The following is a 13,491-nucleotide window of genomic DNA, read 5'->3' on the forward strand; positions in this document are numbered from 1 at the left end:
TTCTCTTATTTGCTGATTCATCTGCAGCTACACTGCGTCTGCGGAGAGCTCTCTCACCTATCACCTCAGCCCTTCGAAGTGCCAATGTGCCTTACCACTGGGGATTTCCAGTCCGCCTGCTGATACACCACAAAGGAGACTTTTACGTGATCAAGACCCTAGAGGAGGGACACGCACTCCTGCAAATATGGGACATCTCCGTTTCCTCTACGGATGAAGCTCAACAGCACGCTCCAGCCAAAGTCCGCAAAGACTGGACAAGAGTACACTGACTCATGTTACACGGCGAGTATATCTCGCTTGCAGGTGCTTTACGTCATACGGGTTCTGTCTCCCTAACCTGCTCTATCCCTAGGTTGCAGACGGGACATTTGCCCTACTCCCTGTATTGAGCCTTTCTTAGGCCTATTATGTTCTACCTCCTGTGTTCTTGGGGGTTAAGTTCTCTAGGTGCTCATACAATGCCTGTTTTTTCTCGTGCTGCCTATGTCCTTGTGATGCAGACGTCCTCGCTGGGAGACGTTCCGTGTCTGGTTTCTCTCTTATTATCTGCTAGTAATATAATGCTGTTTATTTTAATCTATCATGGTAATTACATTTGCTAGCATAAATGCCAATGGCTTAAACAGTCCAATGTGCAGAGCGCACCTGTGGAAAGAATCGAAGGTATTACAGTGTGATGTTCTAGGGGTGCAGGAGACGCACTTGCTTCAGCGTGATGCTTTCAGGCTGAGGAATATACAGTTTCCGCATATTTTTTTTCAATCACATTTTCAGTCCAAATCTAGGGGGGGTCATGTTAGCTATTAAAAATACGGTAGCATTCTCCCACGTAGCTGATTATATAGACTCCCATGGCCAAATACACTTCTTTCGCAAGTTAATGAAACTGGTCCATAAGAGAAGACAGGGAAAACTAGTGATCTGTGGTGATTTTAATCTGACATCAGATCCATCTGTGGACACTTCCCCATTGCGGGCCGCCCCTTCCCTCGCTACTACTTTCTGGAAGGAGGAGCCTTATGACGTTTGGCGTATCCACCATGCGTCTGCTAGAGATTATACATTTCATTATGGGGTTTACAATGCGTACTCCAGAATTGACATGTTCCTTGTGGATAGAGCACTTCTCCCTTAGGCTCAAGACTCCTCCCTAGAAACGATCAAATGGTCCGACCATGCAGCTATTACCTTGGCGGTCTCTGAATCTATTAATTCTCCTCAAGTATATTTGTGGAGGAGTAGCCCCTTTTTGCTATCCAAGTGTTAGTCCCCTTGAAACAACTTTTCATTCACTACTGTGGCCAGAAAGAGTCCCTTTGGGTTTTAAAATTCGCCTGCCTATTGAAGTCTATGGCGGTTCGCCCGATTCGCCTGTTCGCGACATCTCTAATCTGGATGTGATGCTGCTGCAGTTGACTCTTAAGTCATCTTATGTAGGAAAATGATAGAATAGTTATTAACGGTGTTGTTATTTACGACTGGACATTTATGGCATGTTGATGGGATATGCCATAAATGTCCGATAGGTGTAGGTCCCATCTCTGGGACCCGCTCCTATCTCATAAAGGGGTTTTAACCTTGAATGGAGAATACGCAGCGCATGCGTGGCATCTCCTCCTTTGCTATAGAAATTTACATAGGAGCAAATGGAGAAATCTGTGCATCGTGCACTCCATTAACAGCGGGTTCTCGTTCTGAAGAGGTGGAACCCACACCTATTAGATATTCCATAAATGTCCAGATAGAATAACCCTATAAAAGTATTATACAGTTTTCAATCCAGCCCCTGGATCTTAATATTTTTGTAATTGCATGTAATTAAACATTTTGCATAGCCACTGAGTTATTAAATACAATCTATCTGTATAGCGCCACCTGCTGTTTGTTCTTTTTCTTATTTCTTTGTCCGGCTCAGTTTCATCCTTCAACTGCCTCCTGAGCTGTAATAGGGAGAGAGCTACAGCAGGAAGGACACATTCCTGAGGTGCAGCAGGAAGGACACTCCCCTGAGCTACAGCAGGAAGGACACTCCCCTGAGCTGGAGCAGGAAGGACACTCCCCTGAGCTGCAGCAGGAAGGACACTCCCCTGAGCTGCAGCAAGAAGGACACTCCCCTGAGCTGCAGCAAGAAGGACACTCCCCTGAGCTGCAGCAGGAAGGACACGTGCAGGACACTGAGACTACGTGCAGTGTAAGTAGCGCTCTTATAAAGCGCCATCTACTCTTCGAACAGCTGATCAGCGGGGGCCCCAGGTGTCAGACCCCTACCGATCAGATGACCTATCATGAGGATAAAAGTGGTTGTTTTAGAAAACCCATTTTCAAATCCTGTATTCTAGTTGATGGAGTTCTTAATGAGGGGTCAGTTATTTAGGATCTTCATCCATTCACTGGGGCAGAGGGCAGCTACAGTGACTTTCCTGCCGAAGGACCTGCACACTCTAAATTACAATGAGCTCCTTTGGGGCAGATATTCTATATATCTTGTGACCTGTATTCTAGGCTAAAATTGGTTTTATTCAAAATTCTGAACCGTTCGTCTCCTGCAGCCTGCACGTATTCCAATACAAAGCAGGCTGCAGAAACTCGTTAACTGTGAAATCAGTCAAGCATGCTGATTGACCACAGATCCTGAGATCTCTTGAAGACTAATCTAAGCTAAATTAGGATCAAACCAAAGTTGATCACTAGGATATGCAGAAAGAATGGTGGGGGGGTCAAGTGCTAGGAACTTTCAAGCTGCATAAATTTAGAAGAAGCCCCTTTGTTCTTAGCAATAGTTGGGGTGTAGAAGTTGCACCCCTAGTGATCATCACTTGTAATGTTCCAACAGCTGATTATTGGGAGTCGGACCCCCACCAATCTGATATCAATGACCTATCCTGAGGATAGGTCATATATATTACGCCATTGCACAACCCCTTTAAAGGGGTTATCCCATGAATAATGTAAAAAGTTAAATCAGACATCATATAGCACATGACAACCTCTTTCTAACAAAGCTAGAACCAGCCCTGTACCTCACATGTATCCAGAGATCTGCCCATTCATTACTCTGCTAGATTTATATCAAGCTGACAGCTCAGGGGAGGGTCTTTTCTGATTCAGCTCAGGGGCGTGTCTTTTCTGCTGGAGCTCTCTTCCTATCACAGCTCAGGGGCGTGTCTTTTCTGCTGGAGCTTTCTTCCTATCACAGCTCAGAGGGCGTGACTTTTCTGCTGGAGCTCTCTCCCTATTACAGCTCAGAGGGCGTGTCTCAGCTCTCCCTATCACAGCTCAGGAGGCAGTTGCAAGATGAAACTGAGCATGTGCGGCCATCTCAGTGAGCAGGACAAAGAAATAAGAAAAGAAAAACACAGCAGGTGGCGCTATACAGATACATTTTATTGAATAAAAGTGGCTATGCTAAATTTTTAATTACCTGCAATTACAAAGTATTCAGGACCAGAGGCTGGTTTGAAAACTAGAATATTTTCCGTGGGACAACTCTTTAATCATCAGACGTGCTCACAAAGTATTACACTGGGAATATTGTGCTGCACTGACTCATCTCCACTCCATAATTCTTCACTTCGTTATAGATCACCTTGCTGGCAGGGATGTGTCCCTCATGTCACTGCTGCCGTCCCCCAGGTGAAATATTCAGATAATTACTTGAATCGCCAAAGTCCTATTTTTCAGCGGTATGAAGGTGTTCGGCCATCAGTCATGTGTATGACGGCTCCGCGTCCCTAATTATAGATAAATGTCCCGATAGATCGTCTGACGCTCTAATAAATGGCTGTATAATTAGGAACATGCAGTAGGTGGCATCGCTCTTGGCGTCGCCACATAATTGGCAAGATGTGATGAAGTCACCGCAGTGAGCACAATGCAGGGTGATTCACATCTTGTGTTTGAAAGACCAGTGAATAATTTTAGGCAGATCTCTGCGGCGCTGGCTGCGGAGTTACCCTCTGCATCCTGCGCAATTTACTGACAGAGAATGTGTCAGGAGAAAATGAGCCGCGGTTTAAAAGTTTTTATGTTTAACAAACAGGCCCAGATCTACCAAAGCATAAGCGCCAAAAAGTGGCACAAAATGTCAGATTTTTTTTCTGACATGCTCGACAAGGTGCGGGGGGGTAGCAAAAAAGGGGAGGAGCTTCATGTTAAAAGTTGGTGGGGCCTAAGATAGCAATCTTGCGCCACAATTCCGGTGTAAAATTTTGTCTCAGTTAGGCCTCTTGCACACAAACTTATTTTCTTTCCGTGTCCGTTCTGTATACAGAACCATTCATTTCAATGGGTCCGCAAAAAAAACTGAAGGTACGCCGTGTCCATTCCGTTTCTGACTCTGACAATGTCCTATTCTTGTTCTTGTTTCATGGAAAAGGATAGGACTGTTCTGTAGAGGGCAGGACGTTCCCGGTATCCGTGTTTTGTGGATTTGTTTATTTTCTACATTTACTGTTCCTTCAAGAAAAAGTGAGAATATCTGCACCGTGCTGCAGAACATGTTGGCTCTACGTAAATTGCAGCTGATAAGGAAGTGATTAGGCGGGTTAGTATCCCCTTTAGGGCTCGTTCACACGACCGTGTGAAGCCCGTGCTGTGGAATGCAATTGCTTGGCACCGACCGTGGCCCAGCCGCATGGGGACCGTGGACCCATTCACTTGAATAGGTCCGCGATCCCTCCGTTCTGCAAAAAGATAGAGCATGTTCTATCTTTTTGCGGTGCGGAGGAACGGAACCCCAGAAAGCCCTCCGTAGTGCTTCCGTAGTGTTCCGTTCCGTGCTTCCGTTCTGCATCTCCGGATCTGCGGACCCATTGAAATGAATGGGTCCGCATCCGTGACGTGGAATGCAAACGGAACGGTGCCCGTGTATTGCGGATCCGCAATACGGCAACGGGCAGCACATGTGTGAACGAGCCCTTGGTTTTCAGAATCCATCCTTTTTTTTTAAAGACGGCAGTTCCCCTTCTGTCCACACGGTGTCTCTCTTGTAGCCTATAGCAAAGACTGAAAAAAAAAATGTATGAAAATGGGCAAATAAGATATGCAGTGATGTGTTCTGTCAGAGTAAAGCCCAGCGTCTGAGTAAGAGAAAATGGTATTAGAATTCAGGCGTGCACCCACCATTCAGTACGGGAGGAGAATGCAGAGGGCATTGGGTTTCTCTCTGTGCAGTCTGCGAGGCAGCGGTGTTCTTATGGCCATCACTGTGCTCTGGGGTACGGTGCATTTACAGGGGTTGTCTAGTGTGGACTCCCCCCTTCCATCCAATCAACTGGGGCGTTACACAATAGCTGATATGCTCATTTCTTACATGCCGCCTCATAGACACGCAATACCACCGCCCCTGCTCTACATAACATGGCCTCCTGCCTTGGAGCTGGCCGATGGAGTCACCCAGCTTTCCAGTCTCTCAGCGCTCTGCCCTATAACGAAAGGGGTTGTCTGGCAAATAAAACTTCTTTATATATTTTTTTTTAAAGGCCCAGTACGGCATAAAAATATAAGAAGTAAAGATCACCAAGACCCCCCTTACCATCCCACCCCCGGGGTCTCTACTTCCTGTTCCCTTTCCACTTACTCAGCCAATCACTGGGAGTCTGTCTGGTGATGCCTATTCCCCCCGATTGCTGTAGACCAGGCATGCTCAACCTGCGGCCCTACAACACCCACCATGCCCCGCTGTAGACTGATAGCTGTAGGCTGTTCGGGCATGCTGGGAGTTGTAGTTTTGCAATAGCTGGAGGGCCGCAGGGTGAGCATGCTTGCTGTAGACTATAAGGAACTCTGAGAGGTTTATTTGAAATTTAGATTGTGAGCCTCAGGGAACAGGAACAGAGGTAAGAGATGACAATATCTGTATGCAACCAGCGTCGGGCAGAAGTCCTTTGGGCCCATCAGAGGAAATGATTCTGAGGGCCCACCCTCTGTATATATAGGACCTTAAGGGCCCTGTTTGATTAGGGGTCCCTTATTGTCAGAGCTTGGGCCCACCAGAGGGTCCTCTGGTACTCTGGTGGGCCAGTCCGACCCTCTATGCAATGTCCCCGCTGTGCTTTTTATGTAATCTATTTTCATTTACTTTTGATGCACAAGGAGTTAATAGGCCTTAAAGGGGTTCTCCAGGCTTTTAATATTGATACCTATCATCAGGATGGGTCATCAATATCAAATCGGCGGGGGTCCGGCACCCCTGCTGATCATCTGCATGAAGGGAAGACGCGCGTGCACGTGCCATCTCCCTTCTCGCTGCTGCTGCTATGTCTATGGTAAAGCGAGCAGGAAGTGAGACGGCACATGCACACTGCGTGCGCCTACCCCTCATACAGCTCATCGGCGGGGGTGTCAGGTTGTCTGACCCCCACCGATCTGATATTGATGACCTATCCTGATGATAGGTATCAATAGTAAAAGCCTGGAGAACCCCTTTAATTACTATCATAAGGTAGGACTGTGTATAGGGAGGAGTTAGATCAGGGAGACAGCGCCTGGACAGTGATTGGAGCAGATGCAGCTGAGCACAGCCAAAAGTGAAAGGCCAGTCCAGATAAAACGCTGGGGCAGAGCGTTGCCCGTGCATTGGCGACTACAACTACCATAGTGAGCTGGTTTTACCGTTTTTATTTCTATGCAGCTGAACACAGCCCTGCAAGAAGAATACGACATCCCGCTGGGGCCATTGTGGAAAGCATGACTCTGACTACGACCATCTGTACAAAAAGTGTGGTACTTAGTCTGATGTTGGGGTCCGCCCTGTGGTTGCCTCCTGTGAAGTGTTACTCCCCTATTTCTGGATCCTTGTATCTATGTCTTCTAGAAAAGTGCAGTGCGAGGAAAATAGATTTTGAAGAGACATCCTGACCCATTAATTGCCTTTGCAGCCGTGTAACCTGTGAGATCTAGAGAAAGTGCAGAACATCTGCCAGTCCATGCGTGCCGAGAACCGTAACGGATGGGCCTAGACGTGAATCTCCAGTAAAGAACAGTTCTACTGCCTCATCGTTTCGGTGGCCAGCCCCACCCTCACTGCTTAGTCACTGTCTGGCCCTGTCAATCAAAGCAGCGAGGGAGGGGCTGGCTACAGAAATAGGCGGGGCTTGGGTGTAACCAGGGGTGGACACAGACAGCAGAGGGCCTCTGTGCAAAGAATGTGCCTGGGCCCCTTCCCCCCCCCCAAGCCAAATTCGCAACCTAACCTATTCCGTTCTAACATTACTTATAGCAATACAAAACATACAGGGTAAGGCTACTTTCACACCCGCGGCACTGCGCTCCGGCCACCTGATCCGGCTGAAAATACAAGGAATCGCCCGGACACAAACCGCAGCATGCGGTCCCGCTGATTCTCTGCATTTTCACCAGATTGTGCCTGGATCTCTGCTGTACCCCATTATAGTCAATGGGGCCGGTGGGCATTCTGTCTGCATCCAGCAGTGCCGGATCCAGTGAATTCCAACAGGCTGTTCTCTGCTAGAACAGCCTGCCAGAATCACTAACGCAGATGTGAAAGTAGCCTAATACAGGTCCACATACCTCTTCTATCCATCCAGTGATGTCTCCTTTGATGTAGATGTTCTCTGTCCTCATCTCCTTTCAGACCGGACCGCCATGATGATTTTTCAGCCATCTCTTCTCTCTGCAGAGTTTGAAAGACAGAAATCTGTTTTCCTACTTTTCCATCATCCTCCCACCTTCTGAACACCCTATCCTGCCCCCCCAATACTGTGCCCACTGTGCTCCCTATACAGATTACACACCGATAGTTCCCCTTTAATAATTATTGGCACACAGTGTCCTAAAAAATAACCAGTGTCCCTGACACTAATGGTGTAAACATAATGTGCCCAAAAACTAATTGTGCTAAGCTTATCTACCAGACAGCACATAGTAATAATAGTGCCCCTACAGTAATAATGTCCCCACTGTGTCCCAGAAGTAATAATGCTCCCATAGTGCTCATACTAGTATTCATGTTCCTCATACTCCCTCAACTGTAATAAAGCCCACCATAATGCCCCCGGTAGTTATAATTATCTTTATAATGTGTTACAGTAAAAATAAAAGTGCCGTTGTGTGGCAGTATTAAAAATACCTCCTCTTAGTGCCCCCTGTAGAGCCAATGTCCCCATAGTACCCTCATAATGTGTGCCCAAAAAACCTTTTAGTGCCCCCAGTTGAGACAAGGTCCCCATAGTGCCCTATAATTTGCGCCAGTATAAAATACTCCTATATCGTGCCCCAATAGAGTAAGGCCGAACAAGAAGCGCAGCGTTAAGGGGAGGCCGGCCATGAAGAGCGTTTGGCTGAGAGGGGACAGGTGAGTGAGGGGTTAAAGTGCAGGGAGGCTAGAAAGGGCGCGGGTAGTCAGGGGAACAGGGGGAGGGGCTGCCGGCCAGAGTGAGGAGGAGGCGGGGGGCAGAGGCATTCGGCCAGGGAAAGCAAACGGAGCGGCAGCATGTCGGAGCGGCCGTTATCAGTAGAGGAGATGTTGGAGTGGCTGCGCAGGGAGGCGGAGGTGCGGGGGCCTGGCTGGTTGCAGGAGCAGGTGGGTGCGTGCGTCATTGCCCCTGCTTCTGCAGCTACCCCCACTGTGAGGGCTGTCCGGCCGCGGCGGGGTGTCCCACCGGCGCGCCTTAGTCCTGACTGCACCCCCAGGGTCCGGCGCCGAGTGGGGAGCCCCTCCAGGGACCCTCCGCGGCGGAGAGGGTCTGCTCAGCCTTCAGCAGGGCGCTCTCGTCGCGGGAGGAATCCCGGTACACGGCGGGGCCCGGAGCGGAGTGGGACGCCCCTTCCCCCACTCTCACCTGCTAGTCCTGAGGATGCGGGACCAGGAACGGTGGACCGGCCCAGTCCAGGTCCCAGCGGGCGGTCTACTCAGCGGGGTGAGGAGATCCATGTGCGGCGGGTTGCGCAGTCGGAGCAGGAAGAGCTGTGCAGGCCCAGTGCAGGAGCGGGAGCGGCGGCAGAGGACCGGAGGCCAGTCAGCATCATCCAGCGGGCAGTTCGAGACGTCCGGGAGGAGTCGCCTTCTACGTCCAGGAGGAGTGCCGAAGTAGAGGATGTGCGGCGGGAGTCAGGATCTGCGGCAGCGAGAATCACAGCGCCCGTGGTGCCTGGTGAGACTAATTGGGGTCCCTTATTAGCGCAGGGTTTCCCGGTGGGTAGTGTTGGGGGGGGGGTGGCCATGGGCGATTTAGGTAAGGGTTTGGGGCAGTTGCTGGGGGGTTTGGCGGGGTGGTTGGCTAGTTTGGGGTCTGCGGGCGGGTCGCCATTGCCGGCGTGGGGGGTGGTGCCGGGACCGGTGGCGGGGTCGAGTGGGGGAGTGGTGTCGGTGGAGACGCAAGTTGGGGGTGAGGAAGAGGGCCAGAGGTTAGATGATAGAGCGCGTGGGGAGGTGTATGTGTGCTTTGAGGGCCCGTTGGGGGCCCATTTGAAGCAGGAGGTAAAGGAAAAGATCTGGAAAGGGGAATATGTGGAGATTTTTTCCCTTGCTTCCTTTGGAACGGTTTAATTTGGATAGGGGGAAGAAAGATGAGGGAAAGAAAGAGGATGAGGAGAAGCGGCGGCATAGGTTAATTCCCCGCACATTTGCTAATTGGCTGCAAGCGTTTGCCATATTAGCAAGTGTCATTGGGGAGAAGGCTCCGGAATGTTGTTCGGCGTTGTTCTGTTACCAGGATGCGATAGGGGAGGCGTATCGGGTGTACGGCGGTGTGGGGTGGCTCCGTTATGACGAGCAGTTTCGGCAACGGAAGGCGGTTAGGTCAGATATACGGTGGGACCACAAAGACATTGGGTTGTGGTTGAAGGTGACGGCTCCGCCTAGGGCTGGGCAGTCCTTTCGGTCAGAGCCTGGGGGATCATCCCCGGGGGCATTGGCGGCAGCATCTGCGAAAGGGTTATGTTTCCTCTTTAATGAGGGGAACTGCAGATTTGGAGCTAAGTGCAAATTCAAGCATGAATGCTCAGGGTGTGGAGGGGCACATGGGGTTAGCCGTTGCTTTAGGGGCGGAAGGCAGAAGGGGGGGGATGGTGTTGGAAAGGGGTCGGACGCCGGTGCGGGTGGAAAGGATGCAGGAATTTCTAGATAGGTACCCGGACCGGGCGGCGGCCAGGCTATTGGGGGAGGGTTTTAGGTGGGGTTTTCGCATCCCGGCAGAGGTAACGGCGGGGCCTGTGGTTCATAAGAATCTTAGGTCCGCGCTTGAGCATGCGGATGTGGTGACCGAGAAGTTGAATAGGGAGGTTGCGTTGGGGCGGATGGCGGGCCCGTTTAAGGTGCCGCCGCTTCCGAGCCTGAGGGTGTCTCCTTTGGGGGTGGTGCCCAAGAAGGAGCCGAATAAGTTTCGGCTCATTCATCATTTGTCTTTTCCGAAGGGTGCGTCGGTCAATGATGGTATAGATCCTGAATTGTGTTCGGTGGTGTATACGTCATTTGATGCGGCTGTTGGATGGGTGAGACGGTGTGGGCAGGGGGCGCTGTTGGCGAAAGTTGATGTTGAAGCGGCGTTTCGGTTGCTTCCGGTGCATGTGGAGAGCATGGGTTTGTTGGGATGTTATTGGGGGGGGGAGTATTTTGTGGATAGATGTTTGCCTATGGGGTGCTCTCTCTCGTGTGCGTATTTTGAGGCGTTCAGTTCATTTTTGGAGTGGGTGGTGGTGGAGGTTTCGGGTTGTGCGTCGGTTATCCACTATCTAGATGACTTTTTGTGTTTGGGCCCGGCGAATTCTCGGGTATGTTCTTTGTTGTTACACACGGTTCAGTCGGTTTTTGCACGTTTTGGGGTGCCGCTAGCGGTGGAGAAGACGGTGGGCCCTGTTACCGAGTTGTGTTTTCTGGGGATTGTTATAGACACGGTCAGGATGGAGTGTCGGCTTCCGGCGGACAAGTTGCTGGATTTGAGGCGTGAGATCAGTCAGGCCATAGGGAGGGAGAAGATTAGGTTGCGGGAGCTGCAGTCATTGTTGGGGAAGCTTAATTTTGCGTGTCAAATTATGCCGATGGGGAGGATTTTTTGTAGACGGCTGGCTGCCGCTACAGCCGGGGTGTCAGCGCCGTATCACTTTATTAGGTTGCGGAAAGAGTTGAAGGGCGATTTAAGGGTGTGGGCAGAGTTTTTGGAACGTTATAATGGTAGAACGTTGATTATGGGGGAGGTTTGCGATTGTGCAGATTTTGAGTTGTATACGGATGCGTCTGGGGGGGTGGGTTTTGGTGCTTACTGTCAGGGGCAGTGGTGTGCGGGCGGATGGCCGGAGTCGTGGGTGGAGCGCGGTTGGGTGTCAAATATTGCGCTGTTGGAGTTGTTTCCTATTGTGATGGCGGTTGTATTGTGGGGGGATAGGTTTGCGAATAGGAAGGTGCGCTTTAATTGTGACAATTTGGGGGTTGTTCAGGCTATTAACAGCCTGTCAGCGTCCTCCCCTCCGGTGGTTAGGCTGTTACAGTTTTTGGTGTTGCAGTGTTTGTCAATTAATGTTTGGGTGGTGGCGAGGCATGTGGCGGGTGTGACTAATTCTGTGGCGGACTCTCTTTCTCGTTTACAGTGGGACCGGTTCCGGCTTCTTGTTCCAGAAGCGGAGTTGGAGGGTCTGGAGTGTCCGTCGTGGCTGTGGGGGATCTTGGAGGAGAGGTGATGGGGTTGCTTAGGGATTCGCTGAGCCCTGGTACGTGGAAGGAGTATGGGAAGGCGTGGGACATCTGGGAGAGGTGGATTGGTGACTGGGGTTCGGGTGGGGAAGATGGGGGGGTCAAGCTGGTGATGTTGTTAGGGCATTTGAAAGGGGAGGGGTGGTCGGTGTCAAGGGTCAGTCGTTTAGTTGCGGGTATAGCTTTTGGTTTTCGGCTGCGGGGGTTGGAGGATTTAACTAAATGTTTCTTAGTGCGGCAGGTTTTGAAAGGCTGGCGCAGGGGGGCGGGGAGGGTGACAGATAGTAGGAGACCGGTTTCGTTTGATTTGTTGGTTCGGATGGGGGAGAAGTTGCGTATGGTGTGTAGCTTGGGAGGGGAGTTGGAGTTGTTTAAGGCGGCATTTGCGTTGGCATTTTTTGGGGCGTTCAGGTTGGGTGAGTTGGTGAGCGGCAGTGTTTGTCGTGCGGGGGGGTTGCTTGGTGAGGACGTGGAGCTTAGGGAGGATAGGGTCGTTGTGCGGATTCGCAGGTCTAAGACGGATCAGGAGGGCAGGGGTCGACAGGTTACGTTGTTTTCTGTTACGGGTTGTGGTATGTGCCCGGTTCAGTGTGTAGGGAGGTACTGGTCAGGCAGGGTGGCGGAGGGGTTGCCGTTTTTTCGTCATGCGGATGGTTCGTTTCTGTCGAGATTTCAGTTCTTAGCGGTGTTTAGGAAATGTTTGCGGAGTTTGGGGGTGAATGATAAGGATTATTCTGGGCATTCGTTCCGGATTGGGGCCGCGACTGAGGCGGCGAGATTAGGGGTCAGTGACGAAGTTATTATGAGGATTGGGCGTTGGGAGTCGGCGCGATTCAGGTCTTATGTTAGGCTGGGTCTTTTGTAATTGTGGATATGTAGTTGGGGGGGCTGAGTTAATTTTGTTTTTGTTTGATTGCAGGTTTTCCGGTGGCCTTGGTCTGGATTTTAGGACATTCCTATGTGTTCTGGGGGGCGATTAGAGCCGATGTTAGGCCGAATGGCCGCCAGCTGGGGCTGAGCTCGGCGGTGGCTACGGTCAGGTGGTTAGGGGTTAGAGGAATGTTGTGGGGTGGGGTTTTGCGGGAGGTGCAGCGTTTTTCACGGTTGGACAGGCCTCCGGATGTGTTGGTGCTTCATGTGGGGGGCAACGATTTAGGGAGGCGGCCGTTTAGGGAGTTGGTGCGAGATGTGAAGTTCGACCTGCTGAGGATTTGGGCGTTATTTCCGGGTGTTGTTACGGTGTGGTCTGACATAGTGCCGCGTAAGTCGTGGAGGGAGGCCAGGTCGGTCGAGAGCATTAATAAAGCCCGGATCAAGGTGAATAGGGCGGTGGGCAGGTTTATGGCGCGGAATGGGGCTGTGGCGGTACGTCATGAGGAGTTGGGAAAAGGAGTCGGTGCATTTTGGAGGGCGGATGGAGTGCATTTGAATGCGGTAGGGACTGATCTGTGGTCTTTGGGGATCCAAAATGGAGTGGAGATAGCGTTACGTATGTGGAGGGACGCGCAGGCTTGAGGAGGTCAAGCTGCGCGTTCTTGGAGGCGGGGGAGGTCCTGGAAGTAAAAAATATGGTGGTATCTGAGGATGGGAGGGCCCCGCGGTAGGGGCTGGACTCTCATGGAGGAGCCGGTACTAACGACCTAGGCGTCCATCAGTTGCTGCCTCCGAGCTGGGTTCAACGGCTGGGGGCAAGATGGAGTCGTAGGTTTGTTACGGTGTTGATGAGGTCATTGGGGCTTCTAGGACCTCCCTCGTCATTGGTTAATTTATTAAGTTATGTTATGTATTTAATTAATAAACGGCTGCTGTGGCCGATTAAATCCAAGCAGTTGTGTCGTGTG

At 50.9% G+C, this 13,491-nt stretch overlaps 1 protein-coding gene across 2 annotated transcripts; it reads left to right on the plus strand.

Annotated features, from left to right (window-relative positions):
- The first annotated feature begins 8,434 nt into the window (after nucleotides 1-8,434).
- Nucleotides 8,435-13,228, plus strand: LOC122932919. 2 transcript variants are annotated; one of them, XM_044287598.1, is made up of 3 exons: nucleotides 8,435-9,116; nucleotides 11,548-11,667; nucleotides 12,570-13,228. In XM_044287598.1, the coding sequence occupies exons 1-3, from the start codon at nucleotides 8,456-8,458 to the stop codon at nucleotides 13,163-13,165; spliced, it is 1,377 nt and encodes a 458-aa protein (XP_044143533.1). In that variant the 5' UTR covers nucleotides 8,435-8,455; the 3' UTR covers nucleotides 13,166-13,228. The 2 variants fall into 2 exon arrangements, with proteins under 2 accessions (XP_044143533.1, XP_044143532.1); XM_044287597.1 differs by lacking the exon at nucleotides 8,435-9,116 and having other exon boundaries at nucleotides 9,289-11,667.
- The last annotated feature ends 263 nt before the right edge of the window (nucleotides 13,229-13,491 follow it).

The sequence above is a fragment of the Bufo gargarizans genome, chromosome 3 (genome assembly GCF_014858855.1).
Source record: "Bufo gargarizans isolate SCDJY-AF-19 chromosome 3, ASM1485885v1, whole genome shotgun sequence".
Lineage (NCBI taxonomy): Eukaryota > Metazoa > Chordata > Amphibia > Anura > Bufonidae > Bufo > Bufo gargarizans.

What these genes read in the sequence shown, in the direction of transcription:
- LOC122932919 (XM_044287597.1), top strand. Translation starts at nt 9,916, where the DNA reads ATGAGGGGAACTGCAGATTTGGAGCTAAGTGCAAATTCAAGCATGAAT.